This window comes from Barbus barbus, assembly GCF_936440315.1.
Source record: "Barbus barbus genome assembly, chromosome: 27".
NCBI classification, from domain to species: Eukaryota; Metazoa; Chordata; class Actinopteri; order Cypriniformes; family Cyprinidae; genus Barbus; species Barbus barbus.
In genome coordinates this window covers 4969861-4996344 of record NC_136755.1, presented here as the reverse complement: position 1 = coordinate 4996344, position 26484 = coordinate 4969861, and the positions used below count along the sequence as shown (strand labels likewise).

Sequence of the window (26484 nt, the reverse complement as noted above, 5' to 3'; positions counted from 1 at the left end):
TGTGCATGTCTGCAGCAGATCTTATTTTGTAGATTTGCTGCAGTCACTTGTCATTTTATCACTGAATATTCACAGCAGTCATCTGTTAGCAGCTTTAATTCATCTGGCGGACAAAATTAAAAATATGTTGTTTTTCTACCTTATTTAAAGGGTAAAAATAACACAATAACTGTTCATTAACTTCAGCATTTTCTTTTGTAAATTGATCATAATTGTTCAGGCTTTTAGCAAACTGCAACTTCCAGCTCAGAATGCAGCACTTTCCTCTCACTCCTTTCATTTGTCCAGTGTTTGGCTTCTCATATTGATCATAACTAAATAAAACATGCTGAGTGACGACTAGAAAGCATTATCGCAAGATGTTTTTTGGCATGCATATCAGTTCAGTATTTCTAAAATAAAAAAGCATGTGCATATAATATTAATCTCTCTAGCTGTAATCGTTCATGTGCCGAAGCGGGTCTTATAGTCGGTCAGGTTGTGCAGGAGGAAACTAACCTGTGTCTCATGCAGGAGTTACTCAGGGGTGATCTCCGTTTCCTGATGCACCACCACTTTAGTCACAGACATGTCAGGGTGCTGTTCCTTCGCCTCCTTTATAGCCTGAGCAAGAGCCTGGAGAGCAGAGAGGACAGTACTTAAACCAGACCACTAAACGTATACATTTAAAGAAGTTTTGTGGCTTTTAATCCAAGGTCTTATACATCTGTATATATGCATTTAGTTTTTCTCTTTCAGGGATATAGACCAATACTGATGACATATTCTCGTTCTCAGAGCCTTTTGGATGTTTTTATCCTATAAATCATGTCTATGAGAATGTCTGTAAAACATTCTGCGTCTACTGTGTGGCTGACATGATTATTAGCTGTAGGTGCATTTCACCTTATCATGGTCAATCTCAGTGTCTCCAGTGATCACGATTCTCTTCTCGATACGGGTCTCTGAGATCCCGCCTTTCACCGTCTGAGCAGAGAAAGGGAAGAGAATGAGAGAGCCAGAAACACAGTGAAGCGAATATCTCATCTGTGCAGTACGGCAATTCTTCACTAACTTTGCAAAATGGAAAGATGCTGTGTAATGGCGATATAAATTGTAATTAACGATGGCTTTATCTTATATACGCAGTCTCTTGGCACCATTGTGCCCTAACCTTCAGTGTGCAGTATTGTATAGTCTTCTGCAATTATGTTTTGCAGAAAGTGCTCGTCTTATTATTTTAAGTTTTACATGTTTAAATAAGACCATTTAACATCAATCAGTTGTTCTTTAAGCAGCAGACACTGCAGGTTTAGGCATAACTTCATGTACCTTGGTGATCTGGGTGGTGGTGGTGGTGCTGACGGTCTCTGAAGTGATGGTCTGAGCACTCAACAGCATCCCAGACTCCTTCTCTGACAGCGCGTTGGGCTATTAGCAAACAAACACACATGTGCTTAGAAATCTCTTCCATTACATCCCTCATTTATCACTTACTGTACATCCAAAGCCATTTCCTATGGAGCCCCAAAGGTGACACAGTGACGGGAAAACAATGAGATGTTAGGAAACATTGTTTGTTTGAGAGAATCCAAAAGCAAATGCAAAAGCATTGAAATACAATGTTTTTAGTTTTCTCACAAAAGACCTGAAATATAGTTTTTTCTCCCACATTTTCAGAAAAAGAAAAAAAAAAGGTACAAAAGCTGTCACCGGGGTAGTATCCTTTCAAAAGATACACCATTGTTCCTTATTTATCGCTAAAGGGTACATGTAAAAACTAGGGATGTGCGAGTCTAGTCGATTAAACGGTACAGCTCCTACTAGTCGACATTGAAATAAATAGTCGATTACGCGAGAAAAAAAACAAAAAAACATGATGATTTTATCGTTCAAATTGCCGTCATTTTAACGTTACATTTAAAACATTTTAAATAAGTTCAAATAAAACTTTTGAAAAAGATTACATATCAAAATATTATATATTAAAACCGTATTTGGACAGAAACCACATAAAAAAAGCTTCCTACTAAAATAATCCAAAATGTATCGTTATATATTAATTCCAAAATAAGTACTTTTTTATAATTGCCAATCTTTAGTTTCCCCAAAATAAAATAAAATAAATATTAATTAATTTAAATAATAATAATAATCTTGTTTTATAAGTTTAATGTTAAAAGTGAATTAGTAGCACTTTTTTAATTATTGGACTTATTTTACAGTCCTGTTCCACCTGAACACGGTATGTACACTGAGTTTAGTGTAAAATAGTGCAGCCAGCGAGTTTTGTATGCTATAAGTGAATTCAGGCATTATAAAAATGGATGATTTTTCTTCTGAAATCTGATATATTTTTTAGAAAATTGGAAAAAAATAAGTCCTCATTATTACAGCAGTGGGACCTCTGGGATAGAAACTGGCCTAAAAAACTGGCTAAGGTTATACAAAGAGAGACAACTAATGGAATTAATGATAAGTTAAACTCACACAGAAATGCCCTGTGAAACTGACAGCACTGCAATAGATTACAACAAACACTGAACACATACAGTGCAGAATAGGAAGTTATGAAAACGATATATTCTGTTCTGAATACAGATGAGTGCCGATACATGCACTGTTAAATATCCCATTTTCTTGATTATAACTATTATTAACAAAATGATTATTACTGTTACCAATATGTATGTGTTCATTTTTCATTCCATGTGCGAGACATTCAGTCAAACAATGGCACAGTGAAAGACTAACCAAAAATGATGTCAGCGACCGGGCTCACCTGTGCAGACTCATATGTGATGGTCTTGGTCTCCGTGTGCACAATCGGGATGTCCTTGGTGTCGATTTCGCTGCGGAGGGAGTTGGTGACATCAGAAATGGTGATTGTTTTCGTCTTCACCACAGGAGACTGTGAGAGGGGTCAAGACACAGTGGAAAGTGAGTAGAGAATTTTGTTTTCTCACTACATTAACTTCAACTCACACACATCAACAATCTCTAAACACCATTTGGAACCTTTGGCCAAGCCTTTGTACTGTAAGATTGATATTCTGTGCTGACTATCTAAAAAAAAAACACTAGACAAGAAAAAAAAAAAGCTTAGCCTGGTGAGACTTTGAATGGTTGGCAAAAAATACAGCCACTTCAATTATTTCATATGTACTTTATCACCCTTTCCAATAAGATTCATTTTCTTTTATGGTACACTATGGCACATTGACTGGATTTCTTAAACATGAATGGTTTAAAATTGCCACCCAGCTGAGTTAAGAATAAAATCAGAGAAAAGTGTGCTCAAATAAGTCCTGTCCAATTTATCAAACATATCGCAATTACGATTTCAACTACAATAAATCTACGATATTGCAATTATGATATTGAGTAATACAGGACCACAGTTCTGGGTTTGTAGTATAAGAAATAATTGCATACTGTTGCGCCACATAAAGTAAGTATAGTATATGAACATAAATTACAAGGAAATAATTGAAAATTATGATTTCTGTCATAATCAGTCTCAGTTGGAATTAAATTATGCTTCACAAAAGTGCGTCCCAGTGGCGAAAAATATTAGGAAGCTCCACAAACGCTCCTCCTTTAAGAGTGAAGAGTGCTTATTCTAAAACTACATACATCCTATTGACTGAATGAAGCCTTCATCATGCCTAGAAGTCCACCGCTCCCATTACCCACAATGCTCGGTTCAGATATGCAGATCATGCATTTCAAAACCATCACAAATTAGTACGGTTTTGCTTTTTAATCTTTTATCTATAGGCACTCAGCCAAAAAAGCTTTTGATTTAGGAACATTTGGCACATTGTAAGTCAAATATTATTTTCATCCAATAATGGCGACGTCAGGTTGATAGATAATGAAGGGAATGAACGCGGTGGCAAATTCAAGCCAAATCGTGGGCTCACCATGTGGCGCTTTCAAAAGAACAGATCGGAGTGAAAACTCGCATCCGTCTGCAAGTCTCCTTTTACATAGTTATAAGTGCATTTAAAAACTAAAGTCACTCAAAGTACAAATGTGACCCTGGACCACAAAAGCAGTCTTAAGTCGTTGGGGTATATTTGTAGCAATAGCCAAAAATACATTGTATGGGTCAAAATTATACATTTTTCTTTTATGCCAAAAATCATTAGGATAACAAGTAAAAATCATGTTCCATGAAGATATTTTGTCAGTTTCCTACCGTATATATATCAAAACTTAATTTTTGATTAGTAATATGCATTGCTAAGAACTTCATTTGGACAACTTTAAAGGGGATTTTCTCAATATTCCAGATTCCAGATTTTCAAATAGTTGTGTATCGGCCAAATATTGTCCAATCCTTACAAATCATATATGATTGAAAAGCTTAGCTTATTTATTGAAAAATGTACTCTTCTGACTGGTTTTGTGGTCCAGAGTCACAAATCATTAGGCGAAAGAGACCAAAGACTACCAGAAGAGTCACTCAGAAACCCAAAACACTCAAGTATCCATGAACTCGCCCTAATAAGACAATGGAGGATAAAGGCAAAGGCTGAAACATCTAATTAGTTTGAGACTATGCACTTTTTTTTGGAAAACATTTTGGATTACATCCTTATCATCCAGGGAACCACAAAATCTCTTGCAAAAGACATTTAAGAAAGCGATAACATCTCCATAAGCTGTTTTCATACCGAATTGATTACATGCTCTTAGGAAAAAAGTATTAATTTTGAATATTTTGGAATATTAGACATACAGTTTCCTGTCTTCTTACAGGCATCAATAACGCAGTTGCAGTTTGTCTGGAAATAAAGATAATTTGGCTATAAGCAAGAAGAAATTGTGCTTATAAGATGACCATGACAAAATTAGTTTTTGCAGTGGATATGGTGATCTCAGAGTCCACAATATGATATTAGGGAATTTCACACATTTGAGCTCAATGCAAATTGAAACTTTTATGTATATCTAAAAATATTTCACTAGATTTCAAGATGTTCTGTGAAAATGACTTCATAGAGTTATTTTTAAAGTTTATTGATTGTACCTTGGATTGTCTTTATCATGGAATGGAGTTCGTCAGAGCAGATGCTATATATAATTTGAAACAAATCAAAACCAGGCTTTGAAATATATGAAACAAAAAATGACACAAAATCAGATGGTCTATGACAACCTACTGAACAAGAACGAATTGTACCCACTGAAAGTGCCGTTCACAATTACGCAAATGAGGTAACAGAGATATCCTGAACAAAATTTGCAATCGCCCACCGATTGCAACGATTGGGAATATTACGCTGCATCAAATCCACAATCTGCTACACTTTACTGGGACTGTCCAGCATCACTTCACCAGTGTGATCCAGACATATGCCATCTACTCTGACAACAGTTCATAGAAGTGCAAAGGTGTACAAGGAATTTTTAAAGATAAATTATGCTACCCTGAATGCATACTAAATAGATGAACATAAAACACATTCTTTCCCTAATATCACTATGCATTATGCTCATTGCAGAGAGAGAGACTGTGATTGTTGTATCATGTAAGACACATTTAAAGCTGGCATGACAGTAGTACTGATGTTTTTGATGCATGCTAATATTCGTGTAATAAAAGCCCTGATATGCTGATCCACTTAGGGCTGATGCAACATAAATACTTTACAAAGAAGACTGTATTACAGAAAATGTCCCTTTCATTATGCATCGGCTGGCAATGGAGGAGAGATTTATATCTGCAAAGAGAAGTGCAACGTGTTCTGAAACGTTGTCCAGAGAAATCCAGTGGCCACAGCGTGAAGATGTATGCAGCTAGAGAATAACATAAAAACTAAAAAAGCTACAACTACATTCGCACATACAAGGCAGCAAAAAAATAGTGTTTAAGTTTCAAATGAACATAGGTTTTAGCTTTTGTTTGTGCATAACTGAAAGACCAATCACAAACCAGTAAACAAATAAATGCATAAAAATCCGCTCACAATTTAGCAAGCAAATACTATGATAACATCATCGCAAGCAGTTATCATTGAAATAGTTTAGCATCGTACACCACCATTCAAAAGTTTGGCATCGGTAATATATATTTTTAAATGTTTTTGAAAGAATTCTCTTATGCTAATTTATTTTTATGTAAAAAAACAGTAATATTATAAAATATTATTACAATTTAAAATAACTATTTCTATTGTAATATAATTTAAAATGTAATTTATTCCTGTGATCAAAGCTGTATTTTCAGCATCATTATTCCAGTCTTCAGTGTCACATGATCCTTCAGAAATCATTCTGATATGCTGATTTGCTGCTTATTATCAATGTTAAAAATAGTTGTGCTGCCTAATATTTTTGTGGAAATGTTTTATTTTTACTAGATTAATAAAAAGTTCAATACATTTACAATACAATTATGTAACAATGTCAATTTACTGTCACTTTTGAGCTATGTAAAGAATCTTTACTTAATATTGACACCAAACTTTTGAACGGTAGTGTACGTCAGTGGGACATTTCCGAATTTTTAATTAGTTACATTTATTTTATTTGAACAAAAGCATCACTTAAACCTGAAATGGTCTACAGTTTTAAATGTAGTCTGTATGGTAAATGGTTTGCACTTAATTGCAGAAAATTAAGAAACATAAGAAGAAGAACAATTTAACTCAAACTCGGTAACAAACAACAACAAAAAGTTGGATTAAAAAATTACTGAAACATTGTCTATTTTAAGAAGAGCTCAAAATTAAGAAAATCTAAAAACTCTGAAAAGTGAATGTGTTTGCTTTGATAAGTAAATCTTTATATCCTATTAAGATAATATGGTGCATCCAGGCTTTTTGTGTCACAGTACATAAACAGATTCAAATTATGAACTTTCAATCAACATTCACTCTGAAAGTATTAAGAATCCAAGAGGGACAAACAGAAAAACAGGAAGGACCTCATCCTCTCCCTCCTTATTGTCTCATAATCCAGATAAGCTCAGTCTGAGAGCAGCTGCTGGCTCCCTGATATCTATTCCGTTTCTTCCACAGTCTCTCAAATGAAGACGAGCCACCAGAGCACCAGTGTCAGGACCAGCATGCTGCTCAACAGAAAGGAGACGCGGGGGCGATGCAGTGCCACTGGGTACAGCTGGCAGACACGGGCTGGTTCCTCTGTGGACACGGCTATGGAGACCTGGATGGCACGTCCCTGAGCCTCAATGTCTTTTTCTTCATTGCAAACATCATCATCATCTTCATCCTCCTCCATAAGCTGCAGAAGCGGCGGGCCTCCTGGTGCGGGAACCCACCTGACCCTTACCTGCTGTCGACTGGACGTGCCTGCTGCACACTTCCATCTCTGCACAGGGCAACGGGACACCAAGAGAGACACAGAACAATGAACAGACATGTGGAGTGGGGAGAGACATGGGGAGAGATTGATGAGGGGTAGTGAATCTTTCTGGGTGGTTCTGAAGGGTCCAGGCTCAGGATCTGAGCTTAGAGTTTAAACGGCCAGATGGATTGAAGCAAAGGCCTTATGGGTTTTTATGGTGTTGATGGACACCGGATTGATATTAAGATTGGCAGCATACATTGTTTTGGCAGTGTAAATATCCGTCAGTGATAGAAAAACACCATAAAAACCAGCAGGGTTTGGGTGGGACGGGCCACTAAGCGAAATCCTCAGAGGATCAGATCAGTGGATGTGTCTGTCACAGAACTAGACTCACAGTTTACTACATCCACAAAGAATAAACAATCAATGCAAACTAAGGTTCAGAATTGGTTCCATTCTTAATGTTTGTTTCTGCCAATTAATACTTTTAAATACTGAACAGAGAATATGAGTGAATCTGTAGCACCAAAGCCAAAGAAACTGTTTGAGTTGAGAGTTCGTACCAATTTGTACGTATTTTACGAGGTGGCTAATTCATACGACCTCACTCGTACGATTTTGTACGATTTGTCTAGACCCCAGTGACGGGTGCGTTTAGTGGCGTGGTTAGGTGTAGGTCATTCGTACAAATTCATACGAATTGTGCATCTCGTACAATATGTACGATTTAGCAAAAATCATATGATTTTTTTTACGAGTGAGGTCGTACAAATTAGCCACCTCGTAAAATATGTACAAATTGCCATGAGATCAGGCTGTCGGAATCGAATATGATAAAAGACAGAGTGCTTAAATTGACAACATAGCTTTATATTGCAATGTTCTCGCTGACTGCACGCAACAACATATAGCATATGGCGTTATTTTACTGCCAAATGTCGAGAGCACATTTTTGTTTTAACACACTGGTTATTGTAGGCTACTTTTTTTTACTTTATATCTTTTATGTTTGTATTTTGTTCTTTTCTGTGAAATATTTTGACAATCAAAGAAGGATCTTTCATTTCTTTCCAGTTTAATAATATTTAGCAATGTTAATCAAATGTATATTTGAAATGGCTAGAAATGAGGTGCTTGGATGATTTGTACATATAAATAACCTCTGTCCGACTATGGTTGGTTAAACCCCGCGATTTAGCTAAAAACAGCCCATGGCTCTAAAGACTTCATATAAAAGGTCAATGTTATGTCATATTATGTCAGATATCTCAACTGAATTTAAAATCATTGCAATAAATTCTCAGTTGTTGGTAATAGTAAGTAACAATTCCTATCAAACAACATCAAATGCAAAAATAGTTGTAAACGATGATATCATAACACACTAAATGCTCTGATAGAATCGCTGTTTGGACATTTATTGGGAGTTTTTTTATTTATCTATTTATTTTTTAAATCCAGTTTTTGTTTTCAGTTCTGATTTTAGTTCATGAAAACTCACTTCTTATTAGCAACACATTCAATGGCACTCTCCTCTAAAACATATACAGTTATATGACAGTTATAGGTAATGACACTGTCTGCAAATGCATTAAACCCATAGAATATAATGTAGTGATGTTATCACAAATATGATAAATTCATTATAGTGTTATATTTGGTCTCCACATCTTAAGTAGGCTATTTAGGGAATAGTGCATCTGACCCTAGTTCTGTCTTAAATCAGAAGATACATATATACAAACCCGATTCCAAAAAAGTTGGGACAGTGTACAAATTACGAATAAAAAAGGAATGCAATAATTTACAAATCTCCTAAACTTATATTTTATTCACAATAGAATATAGATAACATATCAAATGTTGAAAGTGAGACATTTTGAAATGTCATGCCAAATATTGGCTCATTTTGGATTTCATGAGAACTACACATTCCAAAAAAGTTGGGACAGGTAGCAATAAGAGGCCGGAAAAGTTAAATGTACATATTAGGAACATCTGGAAGACCAATTTGCAACTTATTAGGTCAATTGGCAACATGATTGGGTATAAAAAGAGCCTCTCAGAGTGGCAGTGTCTCTCAGAAGTCAAGATGGCAAGAGGATCACCAATTCCTCCAATGCTGCGGCGAAAAATAGTGGAGCAATATCAGAAAGGAGTTTCTCAGAGAAAAATTGCAAAGAGTTTGAAGTTATCATCATCTACAGTGCATAATATCATCCAAAGATTCAGAGAATCTGGAACAATCTCTGTGCGTAAGGGTCAAGGCCGGAAAACCATACTGGATGCCCGTGATCTTCGGGCCCTTAGACGGCACTGCATCACATACAGGAATGCTACTGTAATGGAAATCACAACATGGGCTCAGGAATACTTCCAGAAAACATTGTCGTTGAACACAATCCACCGTGCCATTCGCCGTTGCCGGCTAAAACTCTATAGGTCAAAAAAGAAGCCATATCTAAACATGATCCAGAAGCGCAGGCGTTTTCTCTGGGCCAAGACTTATTTAAAATGGACTGTGGCAAAGTGGAAAACTGTTCTGTGGTCAGACGAATCAAAATTTGAAGTTCTTGGGACGCCATGTCATCCGGACTAAAGAGGACAAGGACACCCAAGTTGTTATCAGCGCTCAGTTCAGAAGCCTGCATCTCTGATGGTATGGGGTTGCATGAGTGCGTGTGGCATGGGCAGCTTACACATCTGGAAAGGCACCATCAATGCTGAAAGGTATATCCAAGTTCTAGAACAACATATGCTCCCATCCAGACGTTGTCTCTTTCAGGGAAGACCTTGCATTTTCCAACATGACAATGCCAGACCACATACTGCATCAATTACAACATCATGGCTGCGTAGAAGGAGGATCCGGGTACTGAAATGGCCAGCCTGCAGTCCAGATCTTTCACCCATAGAAAACATTTGGCGCATCATAAAGAGGAAGATGCGACAAAGAAGACCTAAGACAGTTGAGCAACTAAAAGCCTGTATTAGACAAGAATGGGACAACATTCCTATTCCTAAACTTGAGCAACTTCCCCAGACGTTTTCAGACTGTTATAAAAAGAAGAGGGGATGCCACACAGTGGTAAACATGGCCTTGTCCCAACTTTTTTGAGATGTGTTGATGCCATGAAATTTAAAATAAACTTATTTTTCCCTTAAAATGATACATTTTCTCAGTTTAAACATTTGATATGTCATCTATGTTGTATTCTGAATAAAATATTGAAATTTGAAACTTCCACATCATTGCATACTGTTTTTATTCACAATTTGTACAGTGTCCCAACTTTTTTGGAATCGGGTTTGTATATATTTCAACCCAAGTACACAATACATGTATGACCACATGAACTTTAAGAATCATATATTTTTTTGTTTGTTTGTTTGTTTAGATAAATTGCTCAGAGGGGTTTGACCAAACGATTATACAAACTAAGTTTTTATTTTTATTTTATATAAATCATCCAAGCACCCGATTCCTAGCCATTTCTAATATACATTTGATATGACTAAATATTATTAAATTGTAGAGAAATTCCAGATTCAGTTCCCTCTTCACGTAGGCCTAGTATTTTCATCGGGTCAGTTGTCGAAAAATCTGAATTGGTTGGTAACTTTTGACGTTTAATCCAGGTGTGAAAATAATTAATATCTAGCGCAAGAGCACGGAGAGATGTGCGAGTGCACAGGACAAAGTTTGAGCGCGAGAGCAGCGTATATCCGAGAGCGAGCGAGAGCAAAGGAAATCCGTGTGCGAGCGGGGAGATTCTCACACGCGCATTATATTAATCTACTTTCGCCCTACAAAAATGCGCTCTCGACATTTGGCAGTAAAATAACGCTATAATAGCACAAACGGTTTAGACTGATTTACGAACAAATGAATCGTATGAACTGGTTCTTTTAGGTGAATTGCTCAAAAAGACTCACAAATCAACTCATGAGTGATCAGACTAATGACTCACTAATTGACTGAATCGGTCAGGGGTGCATTTCCGATACAACTGCAAAGCTCGCTGCTTAACTATCATAGTATGTTGCATCATTGGAGAATTTAACTGGCTCGTCATGACTTCCTGAAACCATAGTAGCTCTGTCACCCAATCTGTTGTCTGAACCATGTTGGTTCCACAAAATAGAGCTATAGGTAATGACACCAAACAAGAGGTGGAGTGCAATTTAATTGGTTTAGCTCTAACCCTAATCAAACATACCTGAGCATGCTAATCAGTGTCTTCAGGATCATTAGAAAATCACAGGTAGGTGAGTTTGATCAGGGTTGGAGCTAAACTCTGCAGGAATGCGGATCTTGTGAGCCAGATTTGAGGATCACCGTACTAGAGCAATTATGTACATGTGTACATTACATACAGTCTTTAAAAATTGTGCTTTCAATCTCTTAACCAACTAAAAGACTTTAGTTGAAATTTGTATAAACTATGCACGGAATGAAAGATACAGATTGCATATGTTAGCTTGCTTATTTTTCTCAAGATCTATTTAAGTTCATATGTCATCCTAACAAGAAACTATGCTTCTAACCACAGGTTGAGAGCTGATTGTAAATCTTTGTAACTATAGCTCAACAACAAAATTGTTGTATTATGTTAATAACGAAGAAACTCACAACCTTAGTTGGCTAAGGATGCTTTTGGGAAACACACCCCAGAGTGGTTGTTGACTTACGGTACTAGGACATTTACATGACAGAGATATATTGAAAAATGAAAAGTTTTACAAACAAAAAAAAGATCCCAGTTCATACAGATCCATGAAAACAACTAAAAATGTTTTATTATTCATGCCAGGCCAGTAGTTGGCTATGTTACTTTGCCTGCGCACATACCTATATACTGAAAACGTAATACGCATGTGCATGACATCACCGTTTTCACAAATCTGTGTTTTTGTAATTTACACAAAGACGATAATGGTATAATTTTCAAAACTTGCCATTTTTACCCCGTTTTCAAAATTCTGCGTTTGCAGGCCCCCAAACACAGTTGTTTAAATGAATGGCCCCCACACATAAAAAAGGTTTCAGTTTTTAGTTGAAAATAGTGTTGTGCAAACATACTCCTAATCAAGTAATTACTTCTGGCATCTGAATTTTTAATTTAAACGTGAGATGAGGATATTAATTCATGCCTTATGGTTACAAAAAATGCTTTACGAAAGAGATTCTTATAATAAACCATAATTTCATTAAAAAAAAAAAAACTTTACGATTTTTGTTTAATCTATATTTAAGGCCGATTATGGGGAATTATTCCTGATAATTTGCAAATGAATCATAAATTGAATGATTAAGTAACTAGAACTGTTCAATAGAATCAAAACAAGCATCTTTCCATTCCTTACTAGGGCTGTCAAAAAATAAATAAAAAAAATCGAATTTCGAATATTCATTGAATTTAAAATAAAAATCCACATTCGAATGCACAAAACGTTGCATTCAAATTTTATGTGTGCATCAGGCAGCCTTATCAGTGGTATCGAAACTGAAACCAAGCCGTTCACACAGAACGAAGAGCCGCATGTTTAGAAAGCCATGTCAAATTGATGTAAGTTCAACTTTTAAAAAACATGTCGAGACTTTATGGCAGTTTTTCCCCATCCCACTGCATCTCATGTTTTTAAATGAAAAAGTACTCTTAGTGATTGGTTTTAGGTCCTTTGTATTAAACTACACATACATAGATGATGCAGTTTGTTTTTAATTGTTTAAGCAACTTAATTAATTATATATGGTTTATAAACATTAATTAATTTTTCAAAGATAGTCACGTTATTTTACTGCTTTGAAGAACCGTGGATTAGTAATATTTTGATGCGCCCTCTTGTGGACTCAGGAGAGATGCCAAAAGCTTTTTTTCCACTAAATGAAATTATGCCTTTTAAATTTGAATAGAAATCGAATATTGATCAAATTTAAGTACAAAATTCGAAATTTAGTTTTTCAGCCATTTTGACAGCCCTATTCCTTAAAATGTCCATGTCTAGAGCTAACACAGAGACGTTCAATGCTGGACATGTGCTTTTGAAATCTATTGAGAAACAAAACAGACACCGAATTTTAAATACAAGTGCACGCTGTCTAGACAGAATTTGAGAGAATGAGAGAATTTGAATTGAAAGGAGTGTGTGATATGGCAGTTTAGTGTGTTCAGGTCTGAGACTGGTACATGATGTAATAGGCCTCAGCAGAGGAGGGCCGCGGGGCGAGAGAACGTGCCCCCCTCTGGGCGCTTATAGACACTCCTGCTTGTGGAGAGGAGGAGGATCGAGGTGGAGATGGAGCTATGGATGAAAGTGGAGGAGGACAAGACTGCGATCCAGGACAAGACTTTTGCGAGGAGAAATGGAGGAGAGTAAACAAAGGGAAGGATGGACAATCAGTGAAGGACAGGAACAAGAGGAAAAAAGGGGAGAAAGACAATGAAATGAAGAGGAGGAGGCATCAGTTTCTTATTGTTTGCTTTTCTTATTTCCTTTTTTACTACTTTCTCCTTTTAGACCTACTTTGGTGTCAATAAACTAACAGACTCATGCAGTATCATTATGCAGTTTAAAACACACCATGCGATTCGCAGATCAAAGCAGAGGAAAGCCGGGCGCTAGCCATTCAGAGAGCAGCAGCAGTAGTAAAGGGGCGTGGCTTTGGGAGCGGGCGTGGTCAGGGGGTCTATAAAAGCCGGGGCAGTGAGCAGACTCAGAGTGAGAGAGCAGATCTCCTACTCTGATAGGGCCATGGCCATAGCGTCCAGCGGCCATTTGCGCTTCTGCTTGTGTCGTTCTTTATCTACATAAAGAAACGTCAGTCTTTTCAGGTGCAGATGCTTCGCAGCCCTGGCAGTAATGACCAAATGAGAGTACGTTTACCTCCGATATACCCCCCGCAACTCTGTGTACGGGTAGGAGAGGAGGCGTCTTGACCTGTGTGCACACATGCCCACACACACACAAACACACACTGAGAGTTTAAAAATTAACTGCTTATTCAGATAACATGCTACATGTGTCAACGAGCAGCTAGATGTGTCACTCTGTATCAGTGAAAAAAATAAATCAATCCTTTAATAAAACTTTACCAAATGTAACAATTAAAATAGAATTTTAAAGAAATGTTAAAATTCTTTGTATAAATCCTTTCCAGTATTATATAACTAGGAGACAAGCAGAAGATATATACTATCTTTTCACATCCTTTCTACTGTTTCCCAAAGGGACTAAGAGCACAACTAGAACAACTCTCCTTTCTATTCCATAGAAGAAAGAAAGCGGAGCTTGATTAGCATGAGTTATTCTTATGATTCAGAATGATTTTAACAGGCAGACAGAATAAACATTCAGATCCAAGGGTGAAGTTCTGAAGTTGTCTAATTTACTGCCTGTCACACCAAACAGACTGTGACTACAAAATGCACCATACTGTTATAAATAGGCTGATGTAACTCTTTCTCTAAATATGCATGTTTATTGAGATTCATTGTAGTTATTATTAGCGAAAAATAAAACTATTAAATAATTATATTAGTTAATTGACATTAACAGATATAAAAAACCACATAAAAATGACAAAAGCACATTATTATTCAAGAGTATTAAATATTAAACTAAAATTCAAATGAAAACAGAAAATATAAAAGTAAAAGCTAAATCAAGTAAATAATGTATAAATAAAGCTATGATAATAATAATGAAACTATAAAACTAAAATAAATAATTTAATTATGAAAAAATTATAAATTTACACAGGAAAAGACAGGCTAACTTACATATAAAGTGACTTTTTTAATGTGTCATTTTGAGGCTGGCGATTTATAAACACTCTGATGATACCACAATTATAAAAAAGAAACAGAAAATATATTGAAAATGCAAATTGGGTCTGTTTCTCAATTCCGGACTCAATTCTCAAAGAATGGACTTGAGACCTGGAGACCTTGTGAAGTCATGCCAGGCTTCCTTGAAAGAACGAACTCGGAAGGACGCGAGAACACAGAACGCAGTCCCAGCAGGTTATAAGGAGCAGACAGCAGCACGCAATGCACAATAACATCACAAACAAATGCCATAATGCTTTTAAAACATTCATTTCATGTTATTATAGACAATATTTTCATATTTTATAGCTTTTTACCGCATGTATTTGTGAAAATGATTAGGCTATGTACAGGTACATCTCAAAAAATTAGAATATCGTAAAAAACTGCATTTTTTGGAACTTATTTCAAAAAGTGAAACTTTCATATATATTTTAGATTCATTACATGTAAAGTAAGACATTTCAAAAGTTTGAAAATTGAAATTTTTTTAAATTAGAGCTTACAGCTTATGAAAGTCAAAATCCAGTATCTCAAAATATTAGAATATTTCCTAAGATCAATCAAAAAAAGGATTTGCAAAGCAGAGATGTTCAAGTTCTTTAAAGTATGTTCATTTATGCACTCAGTACTTGGTCGGGGCTCGTTGAGCACAAACTCAGCATCAGTGAGGAATGGTATGAAAGCGATCAGCCTGTGGCTCTGCTGAGGCACTATTGAGCCTTCAGCTCGTCTGTATTGTTGGATCAACTGTTTCTCATCTTTCTCTTGAAAATATACCATAGATTCGGGGTTCAGGTCAGGCATGTTGGCTGGCCAATCAAGCACAGTATTATCATGGTCAGCAAAGCACTTGGAAGTGTGGTTTTGGTGCCGTGGGCAGGTGCTAAAGTCCTGCTGGAAAAGCAAATCAGCATCTCCATAAAGCTTGTCAGCAGATGGAAGCATAAAGTGCTCCAAAATCTCCTGGTAGACGGCTGCATTGACTCTGGACTTGATAAAACACAGTTGACCAACACCAGCAGATGACATGGCAGCCAAAATCATCACTGACTGTGGAAACTTCACACTGGACTTCAAGCAACTTGGGTTATGTGCCTCTCCACTCTTCCTCCAGACTCCAGGCCTTGATTTCCAAATGAAATGCAAAATTTAAATTTATCTGAAAAGAGGACTTTGGACCACTGAGCAACAGTCCAGTTCTTTTTCTCCGTAGCCCAGGTAAGATGCTTCTAACTAGGGCTGCTCGATTATGACAAAAATCATAATCACGATTATTTTGGTCAATATAGTAATCATGATTATTTAAAATGATTATTAGTGGGCCACATGAGCAAAAATTTATATGAAAGATTTATTTAAAGATAGTGATATATATCAAATATATATTTTCTGTAAATAAGGTTGCTATGACATTTACATTTTAGAGACCAGTGAAATGTCACAATTCTCAGTACCTAAGCAGAACACCAGAACTAATATTAGTTAAAAAAAAAAAACAATAAAAAATATCCTCAAAATTATTGAAAATAATTAAACTGCCAGTTATGAAAAGCAAAGGAATACAATGCCAGTAATAAAAAAAAGCAAAAGAATACAATAGAATAAAATATACAAATGAAACAAACTGTGCTTTAAGTTTTTTAATGCAAGTCTAAAGTAGCTATTCAGTTAACAGCCTACTAGAAAAATTGAATAACCTAATGTAAAATAAAACAGCATAGTCTTCACTGTAAGAATTAAACTTCCTTTGTTTCTAATTAAAGCTACAAAAGCCCTTTAGTCACGAGCAGGGAGTGATTTTGAATTTGTCTTTTGTTGTTTGATTAATATAAAGCACACAGTCGGCAGCAGGAATATAGCCCGCTGTCACTTTAAGAGCCGCACAGATCCAATTTACCGTTGCACACGTATTTTCATTCTCAACTCTTTACGTTCATTTATTACATAACAGATAAGGGATTACGTGAATAATCACTAAGCGCTGCATTTTGACACATTTTTGCTTGTATTTGACTGTTTAGGCGCTAAACAGTGTTGTGTTCTGTCTCTGAGCGCATACATCTTCCCGAGTTCTCTTTCACGCTTTTAAAACATAAATAAATCTAATCAACTTAAATCAAGCACGTCCCATTTTGCAAAAGTCTCGTTACGTGATTTTACTGATTTGCACGTGAAATTGGGCTTTAATGGAGGAACGAAAACACACTTCTGGGAAGGGGGCGGAATGGGGGCGCAATAATCGTTTTATCTCGATTACTGTATTTTCATAATCGTTGGAGGCTGAAATCGAAACTGAATTTCGATTCATTGCACAGCCCTACTTCTGACGTTGTTTCTGGTTCAGAAGTGGCTTGGTAGCCCTTTTCCTGAAGACGTCTGAGCGTGGAGACTCTTGATGCACTGACTCCAGCTTCAGTCCACTCCTCGTGAAGCTCTCACAAGTGTTTGAATCAGCTTTGCTTGACAGTATTCTCAAGCTTGCGGTCATCCCTGTTACTTGTGCACCTTTTTCTACCCAAATTCTTCCTTCCAGTCAACTTTGCATTTAATATGCTTTGATACAGCACTCTGTGAACAGCCACACCTTTCAGTAATTACCCTCTGTGACTTACCCTCTTTGTGGAGGGTGTCAATGTTCGTCTTCTGGATCATTGCCAAGTCAGCAATCTTCTCCATTATTGTGGTTTCAAAGAAGAAGAGATACACTGAATTTATACTGTAGGGATGGTCGTTTAATGAAACTCAAATACAAATATTCTAATATATTGAGATACTGGATTTTGACTTTCATGAGCTGTAAGCTTTAATCATCAAAATTAAAACAAAAAAACTTTTGAAATGTCTTACTTTACATGTTATGAATGTAAAATATATATGAAAGTTTCACTTTTTGAAATAAGTTACAAAAACGCTTTTCACGATATTCGAATTTTTTGAGATGTACCTGTATAATGTTACATATTCTTTTTAATATGCTAATAAAAAGTATGAAAGGCTTTCTCACTTCATTAAAATTATGCAAAACAAAATGACAAATATTTACTTTCACAAGTCATCATGTATTTGCGTGCTTGCAGCGGGAATCTCTTAAGCGAGAACGAGAAGTTTAAAGCTTACAGGCCTCCGTCCGTCTTCCGCCCGCAGCATCTTCTGGGATTTCTAACAGTTCGATTCTCTCAAGTCTGCATTCGATGCGTCCTCGATTTCAAGAACACATACGGGCACTTTCATGTGTCCTCTGTACTTGCGTTCCCAAGTATTGGAATTGAAATTCGACAGTTAATGATGACATTAATGATGAGAGCGAGAAACGGGCAATGTTTCAGCAGTCACAGAAAACAGCACTGAAATCCACCCAAAAGTTCAAAACAGAGATAACTCAGAAAAGAAAGCAGAATATACCCATTGTTCATTGATATCCAGTTTACTCACAGTTAACCAACTCTAAGTATCCTTCAAAGATGTGATGCCACTTTTTGCAAACTTTGGAAAAAACAGTCACTAGTTCTTCCCCAAAAGTCATCATTGCATTGACATGAAACCCTGTCAATATGCTGCGCAGCTAAACACCAGTGGATGGCCAAAGTTACCTCCATTTCATGAAGCCAGCAGTCTATCATCAAGACTTTCCCAATCTTTAAGAAAAAGGCATACAAAGGCTCTAAAATCCAACAGTGACGTGTAACCTTTAACCCCAGTACTCACGTCGGGCTGCAGCTGGCCGTTGATGCTGGCGGTCCGGAAGGGCGAGTGGGTGGACAGACGCTTGTCCCACTCGCTGGGCCTGGGCTCAGGCACGGACTCCATGAAGCTACGCTTGAGTTCGCTGATACTGGTGTAATGACGCATGATTTCTGTCTGTGTCTTTTCCACATCCTGAGAGAGAAAGAGAGGTCCAGGCAGAGAAAAAGCACACCAAAAAGGTCAAAAGAAAAAAAAAAGAGGATAGCAGAAGAGAAATTTGGGAACCGATAGCAAAATTGAGATAAAAAGAGAGAGCACAGGAAGATGAAGGACAGATGAAGAAATTAAGAGAGGGGAAATAATCCAATGAAGACATCTCATTAGTAAAATGATCTGACACGAATCACTGTTTTACCCCAAACTATCTCAGGGGCATCACATCTAGGGTTGGGAATCAACTATTTTTACTGCATGATTTCAAGATGTTTGGTTCCGTTAACAATTCTTGAATGTCAAAAGATCCCATCTAGAGTTGGTTGTGAGGTTGCAGTCTAAACTGAATATGAGCTACATTCTTAAAAATAAAGATTCCAAAAGAGAGTTTTTGCAGTGATTCCATAGAAGAACAATTTTGGGTTCCTCAAAGAACCTTCAGTGAACAGTTCTTAATAGAACCTTTTTCCACTTTAAAGAACCTTTTGTGCAATTGAAAGGTTCCATGGATGGTAAAGGTTCTTCAGCATAGATGACAATAAAGAATGCTTATTTTTAAGAGTGTACACAAAATAATACAACAACAATAACTAGAAACATTGTTGCACGAAACATCAAATGTTGCACGAAACATCAAAAACATCAAGTACAATGTAACCAGTGTAGGTGTGAATGACTCAACCAGTTATTTTTAATGAATCAGTCAAAAAACTCTCAAGTCAGTCTTGAACACATGGGTTTATAATGGGTTTGAATTCACCAAACAATTCACTTACTGAATTGTTATAGTACATTTTATATAGTTAAAGGAACCAAAATCAGTATACTTCCTGTGATCCCCATCCCTAGTCACTTTATTTTCAGTCGCGTGAATGACACACACAAAGCCATTCAACAGATCGGCCATTGGCCACCAAGACACAGGTCTCTTCTTTCTACTTCTAACTGCATGTTCCTCTTTTTTTCATCAGCTGCAGCCTGATTTGTCTCCCATCATCTCGGCTCAGTGGCATCAGGTAATCAGATGTGCTCAGACACTGTGAGGCTATGAATATTCAAGTCGGAGAGGAGGCTTTGTGATTGCTGAAAACAAATGATCCATGTATGCACAGACAGATTGTGATTAATGAGCTCGAGAGAGAGAGAGAGATCAGCTGATCTTTATTCACATGACTACAGACTTTGGAAATAAAACAGATCTGTGTCTTGGTGCCCAACAGAACATCTGTGAGAACGAAACACTCTCATGACAAACCATCCCTCATCATATACTTCAGACTGACAGCTGACACTTAAAAATAAACAATGTCAAGATTTGTCTGTGTCCTTAATTTTTGACCTAATCCTTTTAAAGGGATAGTTCACCCACAATTATGCCATCAATTACTCACCCTCATGTCGTTTACAATTCCTCTGATTGTAAAAAAAAGTTCAGTGCTTTCTTTTCTTTGCACACAAAAAGTATTCTTGCAGCTTCATAACCTTACGGTTGAACCACTGACATCACATGGACTATTTTAACAATGTCCTTACTACCTTTCGTAGTACCCTTGCTGTCTATGCAGGGCCAGAAAGCTCTAGGATTTCATCAAAAATATCTTCATTTGTGTTCTGAAGATGAACGAAGGTCTTACAGGTTTGGAATGAAATGAGGGTGAGTAATTAATGACAGAATTTTCATTTTTAGGTGGACTATCCCTTTAAGCATCATTGAAGTTACAAGATACAAGTGTGTAACATTTAAGATCATAGGTTAGTAGCTTGAAACTGCTATGTGGCAAACTAATAACAAATGAAAAGTATTGTGGTATAGTTAAGACACTATGGATTTGTACCAAACCCTAGTGAGCTGCTAAGCTAGAAATTTTAAAGCGGAAATAAAACATTTATTAGACATTTATTTTCCAAATTTCCACCTAGCTATCTAGCTAGCGAGCCACCATGTTGGAGCGACATCGTTAAAGTCGTCTCCTCTACACAAGTAAGTGAGAAAGTTTGAAATCTTTGACCAGTGTCTGCGCTTTTTCTTTCCATAAGGTATAAGGGATAAAAATATATCTGTACTCGTTTAAACTAGAGTTGTGTTGGTATCTTTTATTATCCTCATCAAACAGACATCTATTATTGTTGTTAAATCACAGCTACTGTTGCACCTTGTGGACCAAATAATTTAAAGTGAATGCACGAGTTGAGTGTACAGAGTATGCATGGTTAGAAAAATCTTGGTGCATATGTACAGTACAATGCTACTGTTAAAATTCGCATCACACGCACTGTCCACATAGCCTAGCATACATGTAAAAACCAAAGTGTATATTCGGCTATAGCAACAATATTCTACCTCCACAGATACCTTGTTTGGCACAATTTTAAGGTAACATTCTATATATCATTTCCAAAAAAGGAATTCCAGGAATGCATTGCAATAAGTTTTTCAATATGTATTAAACAATATGTGTCTATAGCTTAGCAACATGATAATATCAGCTCTATAACAATCAAATTAAGTAGCATTATTTTGTATGGATTTGCTGGAGCTTACTTAAAGTGCCCCTATTATGGATTTTTGAAAATTACCTATCATGCAGTGTATGAATGAAAACATCCTGCAAAGTTTTAAATCTGAAAGTGAACCGTGTATAAAGTTATTGTCTCTAAAAAGAAAGAGTCGACACTGAATCATTGAAACGAGTCGTTTTTAAAATGAATCCCAAGCCGTTTGTGTTGAAGTCAACATGAAACATTAGCATATTGCCCACCCACTTGTTGGTCTTTTCGCTTTGATCTGAATGAAAATAAAAATTCCTTCTTTGCCACTAGGTGGCGTTTTTGGAGCGGTAAAAATAGCTATTTCCCCGGTAACGCTGTACACAAACCAGCACTGCACTCCCAAATGCTGCCTTATCAGGCATTACAGGCAAGATGAGATGAAAATGAGACCAATCGGACCAATCACCGCAGATTAGCGGCACGTCAACCTGTTGCTGGGGACTCCCAAAACCAAAATATGAACTTTTCATAACCAATAATAGGGGCACTTTAAAAAGCTAGTCTGGTAAGCAGCTCACTGTGGTTTGTGAAAAAAAAAATCTGTTTTTAAATCATTAATTAAACTCTTCTAAATGCTAATTTGTTATTAAGCGGACAGAGATGAGGTGGTGATCATGTGAGCACTTCAGAAGTTTTAAAATGAACCGTTCAACCTCCAGTGTGAACAAAGCCTGGGCTCAGACATGGGTCAAATGACTAGATTCTGATCTCTACACAAGCTGTTCCAAAGACCCGGTCTATATCAATGCAAAACTAGTGTACTAAATAAATCATATGCTGTCACTGCAGCATATGATGGATATTTGACCCATGCCTGCTGATTTATGAAACAAAGCAAAACAGTGCTTGGCTCAAACACCAACAGCAATCTTAAACACTTAATATAATGATAGTGTATGTGATGGACACGTAGTGTTATATATGAGGTTTGGTTAGATACAGAGGTCACAGGGTTAGAGAAGAGATCAGTGGGTAGATGAAGGGGTTAATGTCACAGAATCCATCTGGTTTTCAGACTCATTATCAGACTCATCAGACCTCACAACAGTGGAAACAGCCTTTGTAGTAACTATGTAAATATATGACTGGGACAGGCTGTACAGACTGTGAACTTTGTAACACTACAAATCAGTAATATTATAGTTATGTGATCTGGTAACAAATAAAACAATACAAACATGCATTAGCAAGCTAATTGGACAGCCAATGATTATATATCTCTCTAAACAGTAGACTTCAGTATATTTATGGGCTTGTCACAGTATGTTTAACCCCGGGTAAACATGTTTTTTGACCCAGGCTAAAGGTCGCTTTAACCCTGAGTCATGAAATCTTGTTTTAAACTCCAATCTCTAGTGCCAAACCGCATGAAACAATGTGGTGCTAGAACGTTACAGCAAGCAGTTTAGCAATTAAAAACCACTGTAAACTAAACAACAAGTCCTTGATTAAATATCATGCGCTTCATACAACTGTTGTTTAGTTTCAGTGTCCCAGGGAAAGCATTAAAAATGTTAAATGGTGACAGATAAAAGGTTATCTAGATATAAGAGACCGCGTTATTGCTATTTTTGTACATTAGCAGATTTATGTGGTGACAATTTCACAAGTGGACAGCTCTGTACACATGCTTTACTTGTTGCTTGTAGTGGTTTAGCCATGACATCAATTTATAGGCCAAACCAGAAGGATAATTCTAGAAATTTGAATACCCAAGATTTAATAATGTGAACATTGTGAACAAAAAACAAGATAACAGAGGGTTATAACTGGGTTATTCATTTCAAGTGTGAAAAGCCCATTAGAAATATTTAGAAAAGGTAGATCAGAACAGGCATAGAGTCTACTGTAAAAATTAAACAAAAGGCATTCGTGCTAAGAGCCTAACATGCTCTAAAAGGCATCTAACATTGCTTCAATAAAATATTTACACAAAATGTTACTCATTAAAAAGCTTTTTTTATGCGATCCAACTACTGGCTACATATGTGGATCGGCTCAATTTTGCATAAAAAAACAACTATAAAAGAAGCAAAAAAATAAAATAAAAATCCCAATCATATATTTAATAAAGTAGTGCTAAACAAACAGAGAATAAATAGAAGTGAGTACTTGCATTACAGTTAGTGAGGTAAATAGTGCATGCCAAGCCTTTAGGGTTAAGCTACAAAACAAACCAAAACACAAAAGAGAGAGTGCGGTGAGAAAATGAAGAAAGAAACAAGATGAAACAGAATCTCATGCAGTGATACATGCAGCGGCAAAAAAAAGACATTTCCAGAGTTTCCATACAAACCTCCAACATTAAATTGCTATGTCTGATATAAATAGTTTCACCCTCAATTTTCTTAGCTCTTTTCTGTGAAGAACAGGAAAAAATAGAGTTGGCAGTGTTTTGAACGTAGAGAAAGTCGTGAAATGATTCTTGGGTAATTTTTAAAGTTTGCTCTGCAGTTGCATTCAGTGTGTGGGGACGTGGAGGGATGGAGACAAATCAAATATGGATGAACCGCCGTAGCTAGGCAGAGAGGAGAGGTCAGAGGTCAGGGGTGACTGCGAGGTCAGGGATAATTGTGCAATGGGCAAAGATATGAAAGTGTAATGAGGTATCAGTTTAAAATTAAACTTCTCTTTGCCATTATTGGTGAAACACTATGTATTAGCTGTGCAACTCTCAGGTGTTATCAAAACAGGATCCTGACCATCCTGACCCAGCAACACTGGCTTTTTTTGTAAGCTGTTTTGTCATTGACTTCATCCATAATTTTGTGATAATCTGTAAAACCACACTACCAGTCAAATGTTTGGACATATTGTACGTGACTGAATATTCATTTCTGGTGGTCTTAGAAAGCTTTTGATCTAGTGAAAAAAGAAGGGTACTTATTGAATTGAATGTGCGTTTGTAGTGTACTTCAAATCTCAATATATTTCAGCATATTAAAAAAAAAACTAATAATAATGAAATAAAACACTAAGTGTACTTTCATGTGTTTCTTAACACAATTAAGTGTACTTTTTTAAAAGTGCACATTATGATAAGGTCAAATCAAGTTTTACTTTAAAGTACATTTTAAATTTTGGTAATAATCTTTTGTTGTGCTTATCTAAATTTCTGAACCAACTCAGGCCACAAGTGATGGTGGTCTTAGACATGCAATGTATTGTGTGTTACAGCTTTATCTAACATGGTTCTGTGTAAAAAAGTAGCCAATCATGTATAGTCTAGGCCTGTTTGAAAGGTGTTGCAACTGGTTTGGAGAATGACACACTGCGTGTGCTGTCAGGCGGGAGCACATCTTTAGAAAGCCTATCTGTATTAGAAGAGACCCATTGCTCTGATTTCTTCTTTTCGGCCAATGTTACCTTTGAAAAAGCATCCAACTACACAAAAAGATCAACTATATTTCAAACAATCGCAAACTGAGGAGGCATTCACCTCTTCCCTCCCACATCCTACCTAATGGCTGACAACTGCCCATTTTTCACAGATACAGTAACAATCAACAGCAGGCAATTCTCAACACAACAAACTAACAAACACCCACGACTCACATGCAAATCTCTCTTCTCCTCTTATGGAGGCAGAGGTCTCTAAAGTTCTCCTCTCCAACCATCCTACCACCAGCCTCATTGATCCAATTCCCTCCCATCTTTTATATGCCATCTCTCCTACACTTTAACCTCCACTCACATCCATCATAAATGCATCACTACGCACTGGCACTCTTCCCAACATATTCAAGCCGACTTGTGCAACCAACACTAAATACCAGACCACCTGCAGACTAGTCTCTCCTCCAATTCACTGCGAAGAACACTTGAGCAAGATGTTTTCTTCTTTCTTCCCAGAGAACAATCTGCTGGATCAGCAAATCAGTGAGGATTTGACTCGATTGACTTGATTACAAAGTGGACATTCAACAGATACAGCCTTGACTGAAGCCTTTGTGGGTGGAAAGGACCTAATCCGTCCTCGTTTGGTTGGAATTGTATGCTGCCTTTGACACTGTCTCTTTTCTAACATCTCCAACTTTGGCAGCACAAAAAAGGGGAGAGAAGCTCCTAAGTTCTACCTTACAGGTCGATTCTTCGGGAGATCATGAGTTATCAACTAACCATAGGGGTACCGCAGGGTTCAGTGCTTGGCCCCTTCTCCTTTTCAATATACACATATATACTACTGGGATCATCCAGGATGTGTGTGTGTCTGTTTTTTTAAGGAAAACAGGTATGTCCAAACCTCTAACTGGTAGTGTATTTAAAGTGCAAACATCTCATTGATTTTGTTCTGCAGTTCTGTCATACATTATCAGCATGTTTCAGTTGACAGATCTAAAGTTTTGAACAAGCTTTAAATTTGAACAAGCAATTTCTAGAAATTGAACAACAATTTCTAGAAATTGAAAGTCTATATTTAAAGTGAATATTTAAAGTATTTAAAGTGAAAGTATAGATTTAAAGTGTTTCTTTCCATTATTATTTATCTCAGTTGGTTTTAAAGTTGGAGTAACTCAGGTTTGCAGCAAGAGAACACAGTTTATCTTCTAAAAACGATTTTGTCTATGTACAGTAAAAGACATAGCACGACAGGGGACAATGCATGCTAGAGTAAATGCCACAATAACAATGCAAAAGTTCATCTGAACTTCGCTCATAATGAACACTTTCCTCATTCCATAAACCTCAGTTTGTACTGACTCACTGTCGCTGCCTGAAAAGGTTCATATCTGACAGCTACAGTGCTGTCTGGTACAGCCAAACTCATACAAATGCAAGCAAGATACAGCCAAAGCAGATGAGAAACCAATAATAAAATGATCTTTTTGTTGTAAAACATGGGCAGTGAGGAGATGATGAGTACAATGGCATCGTCCTCATGCTGCGATATCCGTACGGAACG

The 26484-nt window shown here is 36.8% G+C and overlaps 1 protein-coding gene across 2 annotated transcripts in view; it reads right to left on the bottom strand.

Moving 5' to 3' along the window:
- epb41a (erythrocyte membrane protein band 4.1a) overlaps positions 1 to 26484 on the bottom strand; it is a 73331-nt gene that overhangs the window by 4109 nt on the left and 42738 nt on the right. The window contains exons 13-18 of one of the 2 annotated variants that reach the window (XM_079381795.1): positions 23698 to 23745; positions 18840 to 19010; positions 2762 to 2890; positions 1312 to 1410; positions 886 to 966; positions 499 to 615 (exon numbers count right to left, since the gene is read on the bottom strand). In XM_079381795.1, the coding sequence (XP_079237921.1) occupies positions 517 to 615; positions 886 to 966; positions 1312 to 1410; positions 2762 to 2890; positions 18840 to 19010; positions 23698 to 23745 (627 nt within the window). In that variant the 3' untranslated portion in view covers positions 499 to 516. The remainder of the gene's footprint in view (positions 1 to 498; positions 616 to 885; positions 967 to 1311; positions 1411 to 2761; positions 2891 to 18839; positions 19011 to 23697; positions 23746 to 26484) is intronic. The other variant, XM_079381796.1, reaches the window with a different exon arrangement.